The sequence below is a fragment of the Dipodomys ordii genome, unplaced genomic scaffold (assembly GCF_000151885.1).
Source record: "Dipodomys ordii isolate 6190 unplaced genomic scaffold, Dord_2.0 Scaffold141, whole genome shotgun sequence".
NCBI classification, from domain to species: Eukaryota; Metazoa; Chordata; class Mammalia; order Rodentia; family Heteromyidae; genus Dipodomys; species Dipodomys ordii.
In genome coordinates this window covers 2078502-2099613 of record NW_012267357.1, presented here as the reverse complement: position 1 = coordinate 2099613, position 21112 = coordinate 2078502, and the positions used below count along the sequence as shown (strand labels likewise).

General features: G+C 43.7%; 1 protein-coding gene across 1 annotated transcript in view; it reads right to left on the bottom strand.

The window, feature by feature from the left end:
• The window catches only part of Pi4ka (phosphatidylinositol 4-kinase, catalytic, alpha), a 132916-nt gene that overhangs the window by 31138 nt on the left and 80666 nt on the right, over positions 1-21112 (bottom strand). The window contains exons 20-29 of the mRNA XM_013031515.1: positions 18963-19071; positions 18390-18526; positions 18082-18215; positions 16375-16457; positions 8148-8218; positions 7946-8070; positions 6713-6794; positions 6336-6419; positions 5653-5742; positions 4301-4420 (exon numbers count right to left, since the gene is read on the bottom strand). Coding sequence (XP_012886969.1) covers positions 4301-4420; positions 5653-5742; positions 6336-6419; positions 6713-6794; positions 7946-8070; positions 8148-8218; positions 16375-16457; positions 18082-18215; positions 18390-18526; positions 18963-19071 — 1035 coding nt within the window. The remainder of the gene's footprint in view (positions 1-4300; positions 4421-5652; positions 5743-6335; positions 6420-6712; positions 6795-7945; positions 8071-8147; positions 8219-16374; positions 16458-18081; positions 18216-18389; positions 18527-18962; positions 19072-21112) is intronic.

The window sequence follows — 21112 nt, the reverse complement described above, 5'->3', positions numbered from 1 at the left end:
GCTTGAACTCAGGGCCTGGGCTTTTTTGCTCAAGGCTAGCCTTCTACCATTTTGAGCCATAACCCCACTTCTGGTGAAAAGAGTCTCATGGACTTTTCTGCCTTGGTGGGCTTTGAACCATGATCCTCAGATCTCAGCCTCCTGAGTATCTAGGATTATAGGCACGAGCCACCAGCCCTGGCTTGCTGGTTGTTTTTGAGATAGGGTTTTAAACTTTCTGCCTAGGCTAGCCTCAAATTGCAGCTGCTCTTAGTCTCCCTTAGGGATTACATGTATAAGCCAATAGTGCCTGGTTCCCATCTTCTTTAATTTAATTAATTAATTAAATTTTGGGCCAGTTCCAGGGTTGGAATTCACTGTTCCACACTCTTAAGTACTGCATGGTAACTGATTACACCTCTGGAACACCTGCCTCACATTCTTGTCTTGGTTTGTATTCTGCCACTTGAATCATGCCTCCAGCTTTGCTTTCTACTAGTTAACTGGAGATAAGAGTCTCACTGACATTTTCAAACTGTAATCTCTAGATCTTAGTCTCCTCAGTAATTAAGATTACAGGCATGAGTCACCAGTCACTGGTTCACTTAAAACCAAGATTTTTTTTGGTGACTAAACTCAGGGTCCTTGACTCAATAAGCAAGCATGCCATCACTTGGGCCATGCTCCATGCTCCTCATCCACTTTTTGAAATAATAGATACTATTTGGGAAGACAAATCTCTTAACGCTTGGATTTTGGAAGGATTTATTTATTTGTTTACTTTTTGAGCACTGTGGAAAGAGGATTGGTAGAAGAAAATATAACACGGAAAAAACCCAAACACAAGCAACAAAAATGATAATTCTTTATATTATTATTAAACTGGTTTATTTTAGAAAACTATGTAAAACTGCTTTATATTTTTGGAGACAGTGTGGCTTTTGGCATCATTGGCCTGCATGCAACCTAGAGAATTCACTTAATATCTCAAAGTCTCAAAGTGTTCTCGGTGTAGATAATTATGCCCTGCTTGTAAAGCAGCTACAGGGCTTAAATGCATTGTACAGAAAGCCTCTAGAGCAGCAGGTGGCAACCACAGGGCCAAAGCATAGACTACTTCACTCTAAAATTGCTCCTACCCACTCTGCCCATGCCCAGTGTGTCCAGGCAGAGCTGGAAGACATTAGGCTAAGGCGCTGTGAAAGGGCCCTAGCAGGTTTTCTGAGTCCATTTTTTCCTTCAGTCCAGTTGGCCTGAAATACCTATTTCTGAGACTACCTAGAGAGCCCATTTCTCCTCTCCCAGAATCCTGCAATGGGAAGTGTGTGAGTGAGTGTGTGTGTGTGTGTGTGTGTGTGTGTGTATCTGTGTCTCTATGTGTATGTTTGTCTGCATGTGTGTAATGCAATGCATTTCCCCTATAACTTCCCTGGAGGCAAGGGCACTGCACCCAGGATATCAAACACAGCCAACAACCACACAGAACAAAAATTGTCTTTTCCTGTTTAGTAAGACTCTAACTTATACCCTTTTTGGGGGGCGGGGGAGCGGAGATCATGGGGCTTGAACTCAGGGCCTGGGTACTGTCCTGAGCTTTTTTGCTCAAGGGACACTATCACTTTGAGCCATAGTGCTACTTCTGGTTTTCTGGGTTAATTGAACATAAGAGTCTTACAGACTTTCCTGCCAGGGCTGGCTTTGAATTGCAATCCTCAGATCTTAGTCTCCTCAGTAGCTGGGATTACAGGTGTAAGCTACAAGTGCCTGGCTTCCTTCTCTCTCTAAAAATATATTTATATATAAATAAATATAAATATATATATATATATATTTTTTTTTTTTGTCCGTCATGGGGTTTGAACTCTGGGCCTGGATGATGTCCCTCAGCTCTTCAGCTCAAGGCTAGCGGCCTACCACTTGAACCACAGTGCCACTTCGGTTTTCTGGTGGTTTATTGGAGATAAGAGTTTCAAGGACTTTGGGCTGGGAAGATGGCTCAGTGGTAGAGCGCTTGCCTTGCATGCCTGAGGCCCTGGGTTCAATTCCTCAGCACCACATAAGCAGAAAAAAAAGCCGGAAGTGGCGCTGTGGCTCAAGTGGTAGAGCGCCAGCCTTGAGCTGAAGAGCTGAGGGACAGTGCCTAGGCCCAGAGTTCAAGCCCCACAACCGGAACCAAAAAAAAAAAAAAAAAAATTTCAAGGACTTTCCTGCCTGGGCTGGCTTTGAACCGGGATCCTCAGATCTCAGCCTCCTGAGTAGCTAGGATTACAGGCATGAGCCACTGTCGCCTGACTTCAATATTTTTTTTATTGTTATTATAAAGTAACAGATTACTGTTTGATAAATCAGGTAATGATTACCTTCCTTCCTTCCTTCCCTCCCTCCCACCCTTCCTTCTTTCCTTTCTTTTTTTTTTTTTTGGCCAGTCCTAGGCTTGAACTCAGGGCCTGGGCATTATCTCTGAGCTTCTTTTGTTAAAAATGTGGTACTCTACCACTTGAGCCACAACACTATTTCTGGCTTTTGCTATTTATGTGGTACTGAGGAATGGAACCCCGAGCTTCATACATGCTAGGCAGCAAGCACTCTACCACTAAGCCACATTCCCTGCCCCTAAGTACATTCCTTTTTGGATAACGTTACTACTTCCTTGACTCTCTCCCAGTTTTTCCTCTTATCCTCATTTACAAGTAGTATAATTTATTTATTTATTTTTGTGTTGGTGTGGGGCCTGAACTCTGGGCCTGGGTGCTGTCCCTCAGCTCTTCAGCTCAAGGCTACCACTCTACTATTAGAGCCACAGTGCCATTTCCAGTTTTTTCTGCTCATGTGGTACTGAGGAATTGAACCCAGGGCCTCATGCATGCAAGGCAAGAGCTCTACCACTGAGCCACCTTCCCAGCCCCAGTACAATTTATTTTAAACATAGTGTCTATGGAAGTGGTACTGTGGCTCAAGTGGTAGAGTGCTAGCCTTGAGGACAAAAAGGCTCAGGGACAGTGTCAGGCCCTGAGTTCAAGCCCCACAACTGATCCAAAAAAAGAAAAAGGTCTCACAGATTTTGGGCTGGGAAAGTGGCTCAGTGGTGGAGTGCTTGCCTTACATGCATGAGGACCTGGGTTCGATTACTCAGCACCACATAAGCAAAAAAAGCTGGAAGTAGTGCTGTGGCTCAAGAAGTAGAGCACTACTCTTGAGCTGAAGAGCTGAGGGACAGAGCCCAGGCCCAGAGTTCAGGCCCCACACCGATAAAATAAAATAAACACAGTACCACTGCTGCACTTGTTCACCCTTTGTCCCTCCACTTCTGTACTCCCCCTTACTGCTCCAAACACAGATAAATGAACAAACAAGACAAAAAGGAAAGATAAAAAACCTCATTTCCATTTCCTGGAGTTCATTTCAGTATATATTTTATATGATGAGAAGCACAGAGGTATTGCGCCTTTGTGTTCTTCCCCTAAAGAGTATCTTTCTTTGGTTTCTCTGTGTATATCTAACTTTCTGAGGACACGGATTAAAATCTCCTCAGAAAAACCTCTTTTGAGTCGGCTAGAACCTAGAAAAGTGCTGTATTTTGTCAAAAAACTCAGTATGTGAGTTCTTCCTTTGGCTTGTATCCTCCAGATCACGGAGAGGCTCTGGCTAAAGTGCTGACCCCACAGCGACCTGTTAGTTGGCTGTATCCACTCAGGACCTTATGGTGAGGCTCCAGGATGGAACGTATAAAAGCTGTGACACAGGCCTCTTCAGCACTGCCTCTGACCCTGTATAGAGGTTAGTCTCTGCACCTCAATGTATCATCACTCTCCACTTAGGAGCATGCACCGCAGACACAGCTGCTCCCGACTGCCTCCTGGGTGAAGGGACTGGGACGGTGAGATGCTCGCCCACAAAAACAAAACAAAACAACAACAACAACAACAAAAACGCTGCCAGTAAAGTATTATTGGAAAGGTTCAAGTGACTCTATCTCTAAAAAAATAAAAACAGAAAAAAATCTGAGATGGAAGCATGACTCAAATGGTAGAGCACCAGCTGAGCAAGTGTGAGGCTGAGTTCAAATCCTGGTTTGAACTTTCCCTCATCCTCCTCACACACTAAGGAAATGCCCATTTGAATGGCTGCTACTTTGGATCTGGGTATCACCCAACGTCCATCTGCCAACAGACATCACACATAACCTACACATGTGTGGGATATAGCTGTCAAGAAGCCTTTCATGAAAAAACTACACAGAAGCTTGAGTTTTCTTTCCACCACAACGCAATGCTGTTTTACAAGTTAAGGGTTCAATGCTCCCCAAGAAGTTCTCACATACCCCAAGAGTTGTATTTTGCTTGTTGTAGCCAGCGAAGTGAAGAATGCTCTCGGTGGCCATGGCCAGTCCTGTGTGCTGAGACAGTCCTGATACCCAGTTCTGATGTTTGTTCAGATATTCCTGAAATTAGAATTAAATGTTCTACTGTATTTAAAGGAAATCCTATTGTATTATATTTATTCTACTATATTTTAAGGGAGAACTAAAACTTTATAAGTTTGGAGTAACAGAGCAAACACTGGATTTCAGTTCTGGGTTTGCTCCTCACTTGCTAGCTGAGGTGTTTGTCAGCAAGGTCAAGCCTTTCTCTTTCTGGCTACTGTACATTTATAAATGAGGACGAGTCCGGATCCCCAGAGTGGCTGTTATATAATTAATGTGGTGTCACGTGGTCAAGGGGAGAGGACCAGTCCTTGCTGAGCATATGCTACTTGCCAAATATGTGCCAGCCTCAGTCCTGCTACCAACATGCAGGCAGTATGGTGTGGAGTGGTTAATGGCCAGGTGTAAAAAAGAAGTACATGTTAAGTACCAGTGGCTCACACCTGTTATCCTAGCTACTCAGGAGGCTGAGATCTGAGGATCTCAGTTCAAAGCCAGCCAGGGCAGGAAAGTCCATGAGACTTATCTTTATTTAATCACCAAAAGATCAGAAGTGGAGCTGTGTCCCAAGTGGCAGAGTATAAGCCTTCAGCAGAAAAGCTCAGGGACAGTGTTTAAGCCCTAGTTCAAGCCCAAGAAACAAAAACAAAAACAAAAAAAATGAAGTAGACTGGTTGAGTTCAGCTGGAGCTTGGGAGAAGCATTCTTTGAAGCTAGTCCAAGCAATAAACTCAGCAGAATTCATCTTCTTTTAAATACTTTTTTGTTGTTGTTGTTTTTGCCGGTCCTGGGGCTTGGAACTCAGGGCCTGAGCACTTTCCTTGAGCTTCTTTTGCTCAAGGCTGGCACTCTACCACTTAGGCCATAGCACCACTTCTGGCTTTTTCTGTTTATGTGGTACTGAGGAATTGAACCCAAGGCTTTATGCATGCTGGACATGCACTCTACCACTAAGCCACATTCCTAGCCCACCTCATCCATCTTGTAAGAAGCCTGAAGTCCTTCCATAGATATGAATGTCACCTGGTATGAGTGAGTGATCAGCCTGGGCCCAATCCTCTTAACAGCCACTTGTCTTCCTCTTGCCCTGGCCAACTCCCCCCATCCTCGTTTTTAACTGGAACATTCCCTGGCCATCTGTTATTCTCAGCCTTATTCATATGAGTGTTATTTGTATTTTGAGTTCTCTGTGACTACGTAAAAGCTCTTTGGACTGCTAAAAGGAGCTTTTGAAGATCTGGAGAAAGTACCTGTAAGTGGGACTTGGTAACTGTGGGTGCCCACTTCATGGCTTCCTGCAGGATCATCCCACAGCGTGCAGCAAAGTCCTTCACGATGCTCTGGAAGTGGAAGAGACTGGTAATTGACAGCCTGATCAGCCCCTCTTTGTTATGGGCTGAACTATGTCTTCCCCCAAAACCTATGCTGAAGCCCTAACCCTCAGTAGCTCAGAATGGAATTGCATTTGGAGACAAGGGTTTTCAAGAGGTGATTAAAGGCTAACCCAGTCTGGCTGGTATCCTCATGAAAAAAGGAATGTAGACACAAATCTATAGTAGGAATGTGCCCACGGGAAAAGACAACATGAGGACACAGTGAGGGGTGTTTGCATACCAAGGAGAGTGGTCTCAGAGTGGCCGCAAAGAGTGAATTCATTTGAAAAATCACACTTTGCTCAATGTGGATTTGGGGGGCTATAAACTGTCTGGTAGCTGGAAACCTCCTTGGCAGCTAAAGCAGAAATACAGCTGAGAGTCCCGGTGGCTAAGTAGGCCTGGAGAGGATGAGTCACCTATTCATTCAGTAGCAGAATCCCACACTGCTCATGAGGTCAAGCCACTTATACCTCTAACTAATGGGGACCAAGGGACCTAGTGTACTTTGAGCACTCATCTAACATGCTCAGAGAATGAAGAGGCTGGGCAGGATCTACCTCTCGGGCTTCACATGTATCCGGAACCGTGATTCGATAGGGAGCGTCGGGGATGTCATAGTAAGGCTGGTCCTTGTGAATATCCTGCAAGCACAGAGAGTAGTCCTTCTCCCAATCCATCCTCCCGAGGTTGCCACTGCCAAGTTTTTGACAGGCAACACCCCTCTGCCACCCCTTCCCATGTGTGTCATTTATGGGTTTTCAAACTTGCTGCCCCTTTCTGGAGATACCAGGGTGGGATTTGTGTACACACCCCTCCCCAGTTCACCACTTATAGCACAAATTAGGCCTAGGTATATCACTGGAAGAGTATACCACAAAACACAGAGGGGACAGCCGGGATGCTAGCCAGACCTAGGTGACTGGGGCACACTCACAGCACTCAGCGACAGTGACAGGGTCTGCAGGATGTCCAACATGGTCTTCAGCACAGTCCCACTCCAGAGCAAATGAGGAAACCTGCACCAGAAATATACTCTCAGGACCCAGGTGTTGATCCTTGAAGGAATCGGCACTGCCTTGTTAGAGGGGGCCACTTCCGTAACCTCTCTTGCACCAGCAAGAGTACAAAGAGGCAGGGTACTCACCCTCCCTCGGATCTTCAGCAGTGCTCCCAGGCCCAGCCAGTTCCCCATTCCCCATTTCTCAGACATGACTTGAGAAGGCCTGAAGTGGTCTGCTCGACCCTATATTGGGTGGTCTCCCGTAAGCAAGTTTCCTAGTCTTACTATTTGCTGTTAGATGGTAAATGACAGTATCTGAGTTATATATATATATTTTTTTTTTTAGGTCCGGTAGTGGGGCCTGAACTCTGGGCCTGGGCGCTGTCCCTCAGCTCTTCAGCTCAAGGCTAGCGCTCTACCACTGGAGCCACAGCGCCACTTCCGGCGTTTTTCTTTTTGCTTATGTGGTGCTGAGGAATTGAACCTAGGGCCTCAGGCATGCAAGGCAAGCGCTCTACCACTGAGCCACCTTCCCAGCCCCAGTATCTGAATGATATTAACAGAAGCTGCCTGCTTTTGGACCCGCTGCTGGAGAGGCTTGGACCCGATACATGCCACATGTGTGCTACACTTGTTCTTAAGGGCCCTGGCTAGCTGTCAACCCATCCTCAGATTACTCACCTGGTCTGGACCAGGCATGCAGCATTTATAGCAGGCTCATAACCTCCTAGATACTCATGGGGTGATGCAGACTTAGTGTGAGTGCTTGCTATCTTCAGTTTTGACACCTCAGGGAGGCTGGTGCAACCCACCATTTTAGGGTTTTATTAGTAAACTCTCTGTTTTGGCTCCCAGCACAAATAATGGGAAGGGGCCAGTGCTGGCTTTTGTTCCTAAAAACCCAAAGGACGCTGACTTAACTTGGGTACTTCTACCTGGGCACTCAGCTAGGAGACAGCAGCTTGTATCTTGTCAGGATACTGTAAGGAACACCAATAACTCAGAATGAACAGAAGTTCCAGACTAAAACTCAGACTACAGCAAACTCCCTGACATCCTAAACAGTGTTTTCATTCTGTTAGTTGTTTGGACTGCTTATCAGCTTTTCAGCATCCCAAACTGCAAACTTCTACACACATATACACATCAGCAGGAGATGGAACTTACTTATCTACCAGACCAGACAGGTACTTGTCAGCCACTCTCCTTATCCTTTTGTGAATATGGTTGAAATTCACCAGCAGAAACTGGGCATGCCTCTCCAGCTCCTCTTCATTCTCCTTGGTCTTAGCCTAGAGTCACAAGAGAAATACAATGGCGCCCCCGTGTGCCTCTAGCATGCACACGCTCGTGCTTTGACAAGGCTTACTTTATCTGCCATCATGTTCAGGAAAGCATCAAATACTTTGTCAGCAACAGCGATCACACACTGCATCATCCCTGAAACGAGAAAGACATTTCCAAAGATCAGGCTCAGCTACAGAAGGACAGTGATCCTACTGTTTGCAAACTTTTTCTTCTGAAATCATCTGAAAGTTGCCAGAAGAAGGAGAGTTCCCATGCATCCTTAATTGATTTTCTAGGATAGTGAGTTCTGCTATGACCAGATAGAATTGTCAAAACTAATAGAAAGACATTGATACAACACTGTTCCTAAATTTCAGGCTTTATCTGAGTTCCCTTTCTGTTCCAGAATCCAATCCTGGACACCATATGGTATTTGCTCATCATGCCTTGTGGCCTCTTCTAAATCATTGTTGATGTCTCATTCTGTTTTTTTTTTTTTAACTTGATGACCTTGAAACTTTTTATGTCTTTTCTTTTTTGGTACTGAGGATCGAATCCAAGATGTTGCACTTGCTAAGCAAGGCTTTGCCACTGAGCTACATCCCAGCCTGACCTTGAAACTTTTGAAAGAAACAAATATTTTGCAGAAGTTCTCTCAGTTTAGCTGTCTGATGCCATAGAGATATGTTTCTTCTTTTGCATTATACCAAGGATCTATGATATCCTTACTTCTGCCAGTGCTGGGGCTTGAACTCAGGGCCTGGGCTCTGTTCCTTCGGCTGGTGCTCTACCACTTGAGCCACAATTCCATTTCTGGCTTTTTGGCAGTTAACTAGAGATGAGAGTCTCATGGACTTCCCTGACCAAGTTGGCTTTGAACTTGGATCCTCTGATCTTAAGCTCCTCTGTAGCTAGGATTACAGGTATAAGCCATCAGCACCTGGCTGTTTCTCCTACATCATTTTACAATTTATTCAACAATCAGTGTGGACTATTAGGTATTTTATTTACTGGATTATAATCCAATACTACTGTTGTTCTGTAGTTCCAATAGTTCCAGTTATGAACAATTGACATGTTCAGGTTGGCTCTTGTGTCCTTCTGACATGTCCCTCGTGGTTTTTCTTTCTTTTACTTCTTTTGGTACATCTTTACCTACTAGTTAAACCCAAAACACCAAAGGTGGCGCTGTGGCTCAAGTAGTAGTTCTAGCCTGGAATGAAAAAGCTTAGGGACCGTACTCAGGCCCTAAGTTCAAGCCCCAGGACTCCCACAAAAAAATAAAACAAAATTTAAGATGTTTAGATTTTTGGATTAGGTATGTTTAACCTATATAATCTATGCAAATATTTCAAACACCTCTGCCCCAAAGCATTTCAGATAAGAGATTCTATAAAGTACTTCAGGCTCTTTTGTTGTTGTTGGTAGTAGGGCTTGAACTCTGGGCCTGAGCGCTGTCCCTCAGCTCTTCAGCTCAAGGCAAGTGTTCTACCACTTGAGCTACAGCACCACTTCTGGTTTTCTGGTAGTTTATTGGAGATAAAAGTTTCAAGGAAAAAAAAAAGGGCTGGGAAGGTGGCTCAGTGGTAGAGTGCTTGCCTTGCATGCATGAGGTCCTGGGTTCGATTCCTCAGCACCACATATGCAGAAAAAGCTGCAAGTGGCGCTGTGACTCAAGTGGTACAGTGCTAGCCTTGAGCTGAAGAACTGAGGGACAGCGCCCACGCCCAGAGTTCAGGCCCTACAACCGGGGGGGGGGGGGGGAGAAGAGTTTCAAGGACTTTCCTGCCTAGGCTGGCTTTGAACCAGGATCCTCAGATCTCAGCCTCCTGAGTAGCTAGGATTACAGGTGTAAGCCACCGGCACCCAGCTCTTCAGGCTCATTTTGTACTTCCCTTGGCCCAGCCTCCCAAGAATCAACTATTTCTTCATGGAGTCCTGGTTTGATGGCATTTAGAAGACAAGATCTGAGCATGAGATGAATTCACTGTTAGAGTGAGAATCACAGTATGTGTGAAAGAACTGTATGAAAATGCCATTTCCTGCTCTCCAACACTGTTCCTCTATCAGGTTCCTTTAAGATGGCTCAATCAAAGGCAGAGACCTTTTGACACTTTTAGCTTTGTACTTTCTGGCCCAGAATGAAGCCCAAGAAGGAGGCTTTTCATGGTTACTTCTTACAAATATTAGGTTACAAGGACACAGCTCTCAGCAATATAAATAGTGAGTAGTATATGCTAGATAGATACCCCAAAATAGATGGAGACTGCTTTTTTTTTTTCCTTTTTGGTGCCAGTCCTTGAACTCAGGCCTGGGAACTATCCTTGAGATTTTGTGTTCAAGGCTAGTGGCTCTACCACTTTCAGTCACAGAAGATAGTCTCACAGACTTTCCTGCTCAGGCTGGCCTTGAATTGTGATCCTCAGATCTCAACCTCCCAAGTGGCTATGATTATAAGCCTGCCTGCCTGTCTTTCTTTCTTCCGTTCTTTCTTTCTTTCTTCCTTCCTTCCTCACTCTTAGCTAAAGTCACAAACACCTTTAATCTTCACAATGGTAGCCATCATTATCTTAATCTACATTGTTTATGAACTATGATCTTTAAGAGACTGCTTTCTTAAGAGACTGAGTAGATAAAATCTTTTTTTTTTTTGGTAAAGTCTTATTTGGAGGTATGTGTTTAGTATATTTTCCTCACATAAGGCTTTTCATAGATGAGCTAAGTTCCTTATATTGGTTGAATGCCAATCAATATCTTGAGGTAACATCTAAGGTGATGTTTTATTTTTAAAATAAAAGCTGCTGTAGGCAGGGCGCTGGTGGCTCATGCCTGTAATCCTAGCTACTCAGGAGGCTGAGATCTGAGGATCGCGGTTCAAAGCCAGCCCGGGCAGGAGAGACTGTGAGCCTCCTATCTCCAATAAACCACCAGAAAACTGGAAGTGGTGCTGTAGCTCAAGCGGTAGAGCGCTCGCCTTGAGCTGAAGAGCTGAGGGACAGCGCCCAGGCCCAGAGTTCAAGCCCCACGGCTGACAAAAAAAAAAAAAAAAGCTGCCAACGATAACACAGTAAGGCTCAGAGAATACCAACACATAGGGCTTCTCTGAGGGTTGCTGAGATGTTTCATATACTCTTCCCAATCAGTTTTGAAAATTCATGAATGTCTGTGAAGACACTTCCTTCTTATTCTTTTAAGAGAGAAAAGTAAAAATAGTTGTAACTTTTTGGTTTAACCTAAGTGCATGTTCAGAATAAAAATAATCATGTTCAATGTATGTAGAAGACTGTTTTTTTTTCTGTGAAAATGAAGAGTATCTTTAAAGAGTAAATTGCCAGAAAAACAGCTCTGAGAGAAGGGCAGGTGAGAATCCAGCTTCAGAAAGAATCTAGTTCCAGGGCTGGGAAGATGGCTCAGTGGTAGAGCGCTTGCCTTGCACGCGTGAGGCCCTGGGTTTGATTCCCCAGCACCACATAAACAAAAAGAAAAAAAAAGCCGGAAGTGGGGCTATGGCTCAAGTGGTAGAGCACTAGCCTTGAGCTGAATTGCTGAGGGACAGCGCCCAGGCCCAGAGTTCAGGCCCCATGACAGGACCCCCCCACCCAAAAAAAAAAGAAAGAATCTAGTTCCATTTGGAGATATACTCTAGGAAGGTGGTTTGTAGGTCTCTTAGCTGTTGGTAGTTTTAATTTTGGTGTGTGTGTGTGTGTGTGTTGTTGTTGCTTATTTGCTCTCCTAAAACCAAATAATCTCAGGATGACCTGTTTAGCTCAAACATAAATAAATGCTGTATATTTGTACAAATGATGGGTGGATGGATGAGGTGAGTGAAGTAATGAACAGCTCAGCCCATGGTTGACAAGTTTCTACCCCAAGTCCTGTGGCATATACCTATGACCCTTTGAGCATGCACTTCCTTCTCATGTATCCTACGCCCACTTGGAAGATGCTTCCTTCACAGAAACTGTCTATTTAGACCTTCTACCTGGCCTTGAACAGGATCTTAGGTCACTTTAATCCTCCCCTGAATGCCAGTAAAAGATTGCCATTCCCACTGGCTCCCAGCTGCAAAAACAAATCCATGCATCTGCTTTCTTGATTGCTTTGCAACAGTGGAAATGCTTCTGCAGAGGGCTTACCAGATGTAAAGTCTGACAAAAGCAACATCTGAGAGGCTTTGGGATGACTTTTGAAAATGCCTCATTTCTTCAAGCATATATTATCAACAACAGATAAAAATAATACCAGAACTATATGGAAATGATCTTGCAAGAACTTGATAGGTAGGGGCTGGGAAGGTGGCTCAGTGGTAGAGCGCTTGCCTTGCATGCCTGAGGCCTTGGGTTCGATTCCTCAGCACCACATAAGCAAAAAGAAAAAGCTGGAAGTGGCGCTGTGGCTCACGCGTTTGAGCGCTAGCCTTGAGCTGAAGAGCTGAGGGACAGCGCCCAGGCCCAGAGTTCAGGCCCCACGACCGGACCCCCCCCCCAAAAAAAAAAAAGAACTTGATAGGTTCATCAACATGCCAGTGGCTTCCAGAATAAAAAGGACTGCTCACTACTAGTTATTATTTATTAATACTAAATTTGTTAGTCTTAAAAATTTATCCATCATATTCCTAAAAAACTACCCACACATTAATTAAAATTTGTGGATTTTACCAAATTCCCTTGATTGTTTAAACATGATTATAAATTTAATCACATTACTCTACTTAAAACATAGAGTTGAATTGGGTGATGGTGACTCATGCCTATAATCCGAGCTCCTCAGGAGGCTAAGACTTGAAGATCATGGTTTGAAGCCAGCACAGTCAGGATAGTCTGTGAGACTCTTATTTCCAATTAGCCATCAAAAAGTCTGAAGTAGTGCTGTAGCTGTAGTCCTGTAGAGTACTAGCACTGACAACAAAAAACTCAGGGACAGCACCCAGTCTGATTTCAAGCCCCAGGACCAGCATACACACATATAAAAACAAACAAACAAACAAGTGGGAGCTGGTGGCTATTCAGGTGGTAAAGATCTAAGGATTACAGTTCAAAGCTAGCCTGGGCAGGAAACCACCAACAAACTGAAGTAGAGCTTGGGCTCAGGTGGTAGAGAAGTAGTGTTGAGCAAAAATACTTGGGGACAGTGCCCAGGCCCTGAGTTCAAGGCTCAATATTGGCATAAAAACAAAAAAGCCTATATTGCTAGCTGTTTGGTGGCTTATATTTGTAATCCTAGCCACTTGGGAGGTTGAGAATAGGAAGATTGTAGTTTTAGGGCCAGCCACAGGAAGAAAAGACCATGAGACCCAATCTTAACAGCGGAAGCTGGGCATGTTGGCATGTAACTGTCATCCCAGCTACAATGGGAAGGCCAAAAGAAGTAGATCATGGTCCAGGTGAGCACCTGGGCATAAACAAGACACTAGATAAAAAATAACCAGAGGAAAAGAGGGCTGGGGATGTGGCTAAGCAACAGAATGCCATTCTAACATGCCCAGGCTCTGAGTTCAAACACCAGTAATCCCCCACCAAAAAATAGGCCCAATATTCCAGCATCTCTTAAACATTTTATACATCACTGATTTATTACTGCCCTTATACTAAAACTAGTCAAAAATGCAGTGCATTTAACTTCTTGTCTGTCTTCATTTTAATGTATCAATCTCTTTTTCTTTCTTTTTTTTTTGGGGGGGGGTCCGGTCGTGGGGCCTGAACTCTGGGCTTGGGCGCTGTCCCTCAGCTCTTCAGCTCAAGGCTAGTGCTCTACCATTTGAGCCATAGTGCCACTTCTGGATTTTTTCTTTTTGCTTATGTGGTGATGGGGAATCGAACCCAGGGTCTCAGGCATGCAAGGCAAGCGCTCTACCACTGAGCCACCTTCCCAGCCCCTCAATCTCTTTTTCTTAATTCTAGTCCTTTGTAATTTTTCACATTGTTATTGTTGGCATATGATAAAATCCATGTTTTTTTTGTGTTCAGTTTGACACAATTGTTGCAAACATTACTTAAATAAGATATCCAGAGTTCCTTTACATCTCCTTTCAGTTTTCCATCTCTGTTTTTTTTTCTTTTAGTGCTGATACTGAGGTTTGAACTTGGAAACTTGTGCTTGCTTTATTTATTGGCACAGTTTGCCACTTCTCCATATACCACTCTATCACATCTCCAAACCAGCTTTTTGTTATTTTGGAGATACAATTTCATGGACTTTCTTTTGGCTTCAAAATGTGACTCTGTGGAGCTCAGCCCCCTGAGTAGCTAGGGTTACTGGCATGAGTCACAGATGTCCAGCTGTGACATTTTTATGCTTTTCTAGTTTCTTTTTCCCCCCCCCTCTTTCTAGGAGTTACTTTTGGCTGAGGTCCTTGTACATCTGTACATGTATTCTGTACAGATTTTTGTATTCTGTGGGGTTGGACCCAGCTCACACAGCCTGACCTGACACCTTGACATTCTTGCCTAGCCTGATAGCAGCTCTGAATGGGGTCCTCTTACTAATCAGCTGGACTATCAAAAACAGACCCTCATTGATGACTGCTAAACCTCTCTTAAAACTCAGCTCATGAAGGTGTTTTTTTTTTTTCTCTCATGCTAGGAAAAGAACTCATAGCCTTGAGCATATCAGGCAAGTTCTACTACTGAGCTATATCTTTTTATTTTCAGTTCTTGGTTTCTTTAGATAGGGTCTCAAATTGGCCTCAAATTTGAGATGCCCTTGCCTTTACCTCCTGAGTGCTGTGATTACCACCATGTTTGGTTCTCATGAAAGAGAGGGATTCTCTTTCTGAGGGACTTCTCTATCAACCCATTAGATGCCATGACTATACCAGCACTCTTGCTGAGACTAGGTTTGACTAGTTCTCCTATTGCTGGTGCTGGACCTTTGCCTGGACTATGTGGCTCTTTCCTGGCATTTCCTCTTTCCTGCATTTATAAAAAGAATCATATCCTTTTTTTTTTTTTTTTTTTGGTCATGGGGCTTGAACTCAGGGCTTAGGCGCTATCCCTCAGCTCTTCAGCTCAAGGCAAGTACTCTACTGCTTGAGCCACAGCGCCACTTCCGGTTTTCTAGTGCTTTAACAGAGATAAGAGTCTCATGGACTTTCCTGCCTGGGCTGGCTTTGAACCGTGATCCTCAGATCTCAGCCTCCTGAGTAGGTAGGATTACAGGTGTGAGCCACCGGCGCCCAGCAAGAACCATATCTTTATTTCACAAAAGCTTACTGGGACAGGATATATATTTGTCCTCCATAGAAATATTCTATGGGTTCCACAACTGAGCACCAATCACAGATCAAAAGCAACAGGGAAAACAAGTGTGCATCTGTACCAATCACAGACTTTTTTCTCATTATCATATTCCCTAAATAGTATGGGAATCTTATAACTATTTACATATAATTTACAGTGTCTTAAGGATTATTTATTTTTTTGATACCAGTCATAGAGCTTAAACTCAGGACCTGGATGCTGTCCCTGAGCTTTTTTTGCTAAAGGCTAGTACTCTACAATTTAAGCCACAGCTCCACTTACAGGTTTTTTGAGTGCTTAGTTGGAGATAAGAGTCTCACTGACTTTCCCAGACTTTCCTGACTAGGCTGTCTTTGAACTGCAATGCTCAGATGTCAGCCTCCTGAGTAGCTAGGATTACAGGCATGAGCCACTGGTATCCAGCTTGACTTAGATATTTTAAGTCATCTAGAGGTGACTTAAATCTGAGGATGTACACAGGTTCTATGCAACTACTATCTCATTTTATTTAAGGAACACACACACACAGATAGTGTATTCACCCTTCTCTTGAACTTACAAATATCTTCTACATTTTATATTAAACTTTGCTCTTTTTACACTGTCACTATGAACTCAATGACCATCTAAGAAGCTCTGGTTCCTTTTAGCAGAGAATGTTTGCAAACTGAAATCTGTACACTAGAGCAAACCTAGGCATAGACAGTGGACTCCTTCTATTTTGGGGGGCCCTGCAGCAGTGGCAGAGCTGGAAAAGACTTTTTTTGCTGGTCATGGGGCCTGAACTCTGGGCTAGCACTCTACCACTTGAGCTACAGTGCCACTTCCAGCCTTTTCTGCTTATGTGGTGCTGAGGAATCGAACCCAGGGCCTCATGCATGCAAGGCAAGCACTCTACCACTGAGCCACCTTCCCAGCCCCTAAGGTTATGCATTTTATGCTTATCTTTTCAATGCAGTATTTAAGTTCATAAAATTATTTTCTCCATGTGGACAGAAAAGAGAAAATTGTACTTATTTTTATCCTATTAAAGCTCAATTCATCATGAAGGTGTCATAATAATAAGCTTACCAGATTTGTCTTTCTGAATAGCTTTATCCTCAAAGTAGCAGAACATTACCTGGAAGCGATCAGGATCTGTTGAACGCAGTACCCTAACAAGGAGAACGCTATAAATAAACTTTGAAAAATTCAGGCTCTCCCTACTAGAGATCTGACACTGCTGTGAGTTATGGACCCCCCCTGTTATTCACAGGAGCACACATTGACTTGGACATTGTTAAGGGTAATGTGCACGATCTATCATAACATGCCCATATTCAAACCTGAATTCCCACCACCACCAACCTGTCAGAAGGGTAAATGCCCAAAGATTCTCAACAGTCCTGACTGTCGATCAATAGAAGACTGGTGACATAAACTAAAGCATACCCATTTAATGACACAACGCAGAGGTGCCAAAAGGAGAGGAAAACGTAAGATAAGTACTATTGAGAGGAGCAAGGTACAGGGGAAACAGGCACAGAGTGATCCCCCCACAAGGGGTTTTCTAAAGGCCTGTGTATACATGTATAAAATATATGTTTGCCTGTGCAGAGGAAATTTCTAGGGGGAACACAGTATCTGTGGGTATCTCTGGGGCTTATGGCTGAAGGCTTTAGATGCTAAAGGTGCTAAAGGCTTTAGCATCTTTTGTGTTATTGAAGGATGTTCTTTTGCGTTTTTTTAAAATTCCATGCACTGTATATAATTTTATAGCAAAAAATGAAATCTTTAACCATCCTTTCCCCTATTCCCCTCTTCTTCTCTCTTTGCCTTCCTTCTTTTCTCCCCCAGCTCCTACTGTCTCTTTCTTTATCTGTGAAACTGGAAATTGAACCAGTGCCTTACATATGCTAGGCAGATACTTTACCACTGAGTTATATCCCTAGGCTCTTGGGTTGCTTTTCTTTGAAAAGATATTCTTTGAAAAGAAGACTCAAATGATGAAGATGTCAGTCATTTTCCTCCCCTATTTATTTGGCTGCTGTTTCTTGGCCAGTCCTGGGGTTTGAACTCAGGGTCTGGGCACTGTCTCTGAGCTTCTTTTGCTCAAGGCTAGCACTCTGCCATTTGAGCCACAGTGCCACTTCTGGCTTTTTCTGTTTGTGTGGTACTCTGGAATCGAACTCAGGGCTTCATGCATGCCAGGCAAGTACTCTACCACTCAGCCTAGCCTTAGCATAACACAGTTCTGAAGAGAACATTTTGAGTTTCAATATACATCAGGGATTCCTGTCTTGAGCCACTTACTTAAATTTTCATTGTCTTAGTTTCTTCATCTGTATGAATACCACAACGAATACCACAACAAGGCCAACCTCAGATATTCAAGAGTATGTCACCATATGTCACATTTGGCTCAGCAGAAGCACTCAATCCATACTAACTGGTTTAAGCCACAACTCTACTTCCTGCTTTTTGGTGGTTAACTGATAAGGTAAGAGTCTCATGGACTTTCCTGCCTGGGCTAGCTTCAAACCACAATCCTCAGATCTCAGCTTCCTGAGTAGCTAGGCTTATAGGTATCAGCCACCAGCACCCAGTCACTTCTGGCTTTTTGGTGATTAATTAGAGATAAGAGTCTCATGGACTTTCCAGCCCAGGCTGGCTTTGGATCATGATTGTTAGATCTCAGACTCTTGAGTAGCTAGGATTATAGGTGTAAGCCACTGGTGCCAGGGAGGACACAAAAATTTAAAATTCTGCTCCAATGTGGGGAGGAGGAGGCTTGTGTACCTCATGTACTCCAGCCGGTACACAGACAAGAGATAGGTAGACATGGCGAAGTCTAACTTGTTAATGAGGGCAGACACTTCAGGAGGAGGATCCAGCAGGTTGATGATGGTGCTTCGGAGCTCACTCAGTTCAGCCTGGATTAAAAAAAAAAGAAAAAACAAACAAACAAACCAACAACAACAAAAAACCCACTCATACATCCATGTGGGCACCTCATAAGCCACAGTTGTTAGCACTATGAGCCTATGGACACTGAGAGGATCTGTCCTAATTATGCCAGACTTTAGCAAATAGGTAAGAGTCCTTACAGGGGTGACTGTGTCATTTTTCATGGCTGAGTTGTATTGGAGGACTGATCGCAGTGGCTCTTTGCTGGGAAAGGTGAGCAGTGGTGACTTGGTAGCTATTTCACAGACACCCTCGTACCACTCTTCTGGCCAGAGTCCTGTGAGGGAGAGAATATAAGTGAGACAGGGCTGGGGAGCAATCTATGGAGAGCTGACTAGCCTAGTTGAGTGAAGCCCTGGATTCCATATCCCCAGCATGAGAGAAACAGGTAAGGAGTGAGGATAGAGGAGAGAGAGGAGAGAGAGAGACTTAGGACCAATTGGCAATTTCTAATGTCCAAGGTACTTTTGAGATAATTATCTTCAAAATAGGGCATAGAAGTGGTCTGATACCTAACTTATGCAGCCTTTTTTTTTTCCTCTAAGGAAAGTGGCATTCTCAGTACTCTAAAGTCCATTTGGGCAATGTATTGTTTGTAAATACTTGTGGGAAGAAGCCGCTGCATATGGAACATTCATAACTAGGACAAGTCCCACCTCAGCCTTATGTCCATTCCACACTCTGTCATTCCCAGAAAAGAAATCACTCCCTACCTGAGCCCTCCACAGCAAATCCCATCAGTACCGAGTACAGCCAGAAGTCCCGGAAGAGCTTCTGTAATCGAGGCTTAGCTTCCTTGATGGGTGGCAATCGCCGGGTAAGCTGGTATGAAAAGGAGAAAGGTTATTTGTTCACAAAACCCTAAGTATAAAATCAAGTAGACTCATTCTCCACGAGCATTCTCAAGAGACTCAGCCAGACAACCAAACTAGAAAGAAAGCCGACTAATTGGGAAAAAAATATTTACCAGCAATATATCAGACAAGGGTCTAATATCCATTATATACAGGGAACTCAAGAAACTAACCCCTCATGAAATGGGCAAGGGAGCTAAAGAGAGACTTCTCAGAAGAAGAGATAAAAGGGGCTGGGAAGGTGGCTCAGTGGTAGAGTGCTTGCCTTGCATGCCTGAGGCCCTGGGTTCAATTCCTCAGCACCACATAAGCAAAAAGAAAAAACCCGGAAGTGGCACTGTGGCTCAAGTGGTAGAGCGCTAGCCTTGAGCTGAAGAGCTGAGGGACAGAGCCCAGCCCAGAGTTCAGGCCCCACGACCGGACCCCCCCCCCAAAAAAAAGAAGAAGAGATAAAAATGGCAAAGAAACACATGAGGAAATGTTCATCATCCCTGGCTGTAAAAGAAATGCAAATAAAAACAACACTGAGATACTACCTTACCCCAGGTAGAATGGCTCACATCTTAAATTCAGCCAATGACAAACGCTGGAGGGGATGCGGAGAAAGAGGAACCCTACTGCATTGCTGGTGGGATTGTATACCAATACAACCACTTTGGAAAGCAGTCTGGAGATACCTCAGAAAGCTAAATAAAGACTCCCCTATGACCCAGCCACACCACTACTAGGCATCTACCCTGAGCAACAGGAACCAGTATACAAGGACATATGTACCTCCATATTTATTACAGCACTGTTCACAATAGCCAAGATATGGAAACAACCCAGATGCCCCACTACTGATGAGTGGATCAAAAAATTGCGGTACCTATATATAATGGGATATTACGCAGCCAATAGAAAGGACAAAATAATGGCATTTGCAGGGAAATGGATGAAACTACAGCGAATTATTTTGAATGAGGTAAGCCAAGAACAAAGAGACAAAGAGCATATGGTCTCCCTGATATATGGGTGCTAAAGCCAAAATGCAAGGAGATATGACAAAGTAAACAGTACTAGAGAAACAAAGGAGAGCCACTCATTTTGTCTATCATTGCTAAATGATTCCATATTCTTGAACATAGGTATGGTATACATATATGCACACAATGGAGGGAAGCCAGGAAGAGGACGCAGAATAAGTGGGAAATGGAACAACACACAACAAAGGGGCCCATCAGCTGCACTGGATATAGAAGAAAAAGAACTAAGCAACCCAAAGACAGCGATGGGAAGGGAGGAATGAGCGGGAAAGAGGGAACAGCTTACATTAAGCAAAAGGAAAGAAATGTAAACCTCACCTGATGTGGAAGAAATAATTGTACTGTCAAAGCTCATAGAATTCACAAACTTTATAGACCATGATAATGACAATTTGCCTTGTGAAGGTTAAAATGTGTTTGTGACTATTCCACAAAACTGTGAAATACGTGAAATTTATGTAATCACCTAATCTCAATTAAAACAAAAAAAAAAAGAGCCGGGCACCAGTAGCTCACTCCTGTAATCCTAGCTACTCAGGAGGCTGAGATCTGAGGATCGTGGTTCAAAGCCAGCCCTGGCAGGAAAGTCCAATAAACCACTAGAAAATAGGAAGTGGCACTGTGGCTCAAGTGGTAGAGCACTTGCCTTGAGCTGAAGAGCGCAAGGACAGCACCCAGGCCCAGAGTTCAAGCCCCATGACCAACAGGAAAAAAAAAAAAAGAAAGAAAAGTGAGAGAAGGGATAGGTTAGGAGCGATGTGTGACAATGTTGTCAGACACCTTGTATTCATATACTGTTTTGTAGAATGGGGACTTCTTTGTATAACTACTTAAAGATAACAACAACAATAAAAAATGTTAAAAAAAAAGATTCAGCAAGTCACACTGGCTGACAAAGGCACACTTAGCAGTGGCTGGAGCTTCTCAGTAATTCTACCATTTATCGGTACATTCATTTATTTATTCATGTATAAGTTGAGACAG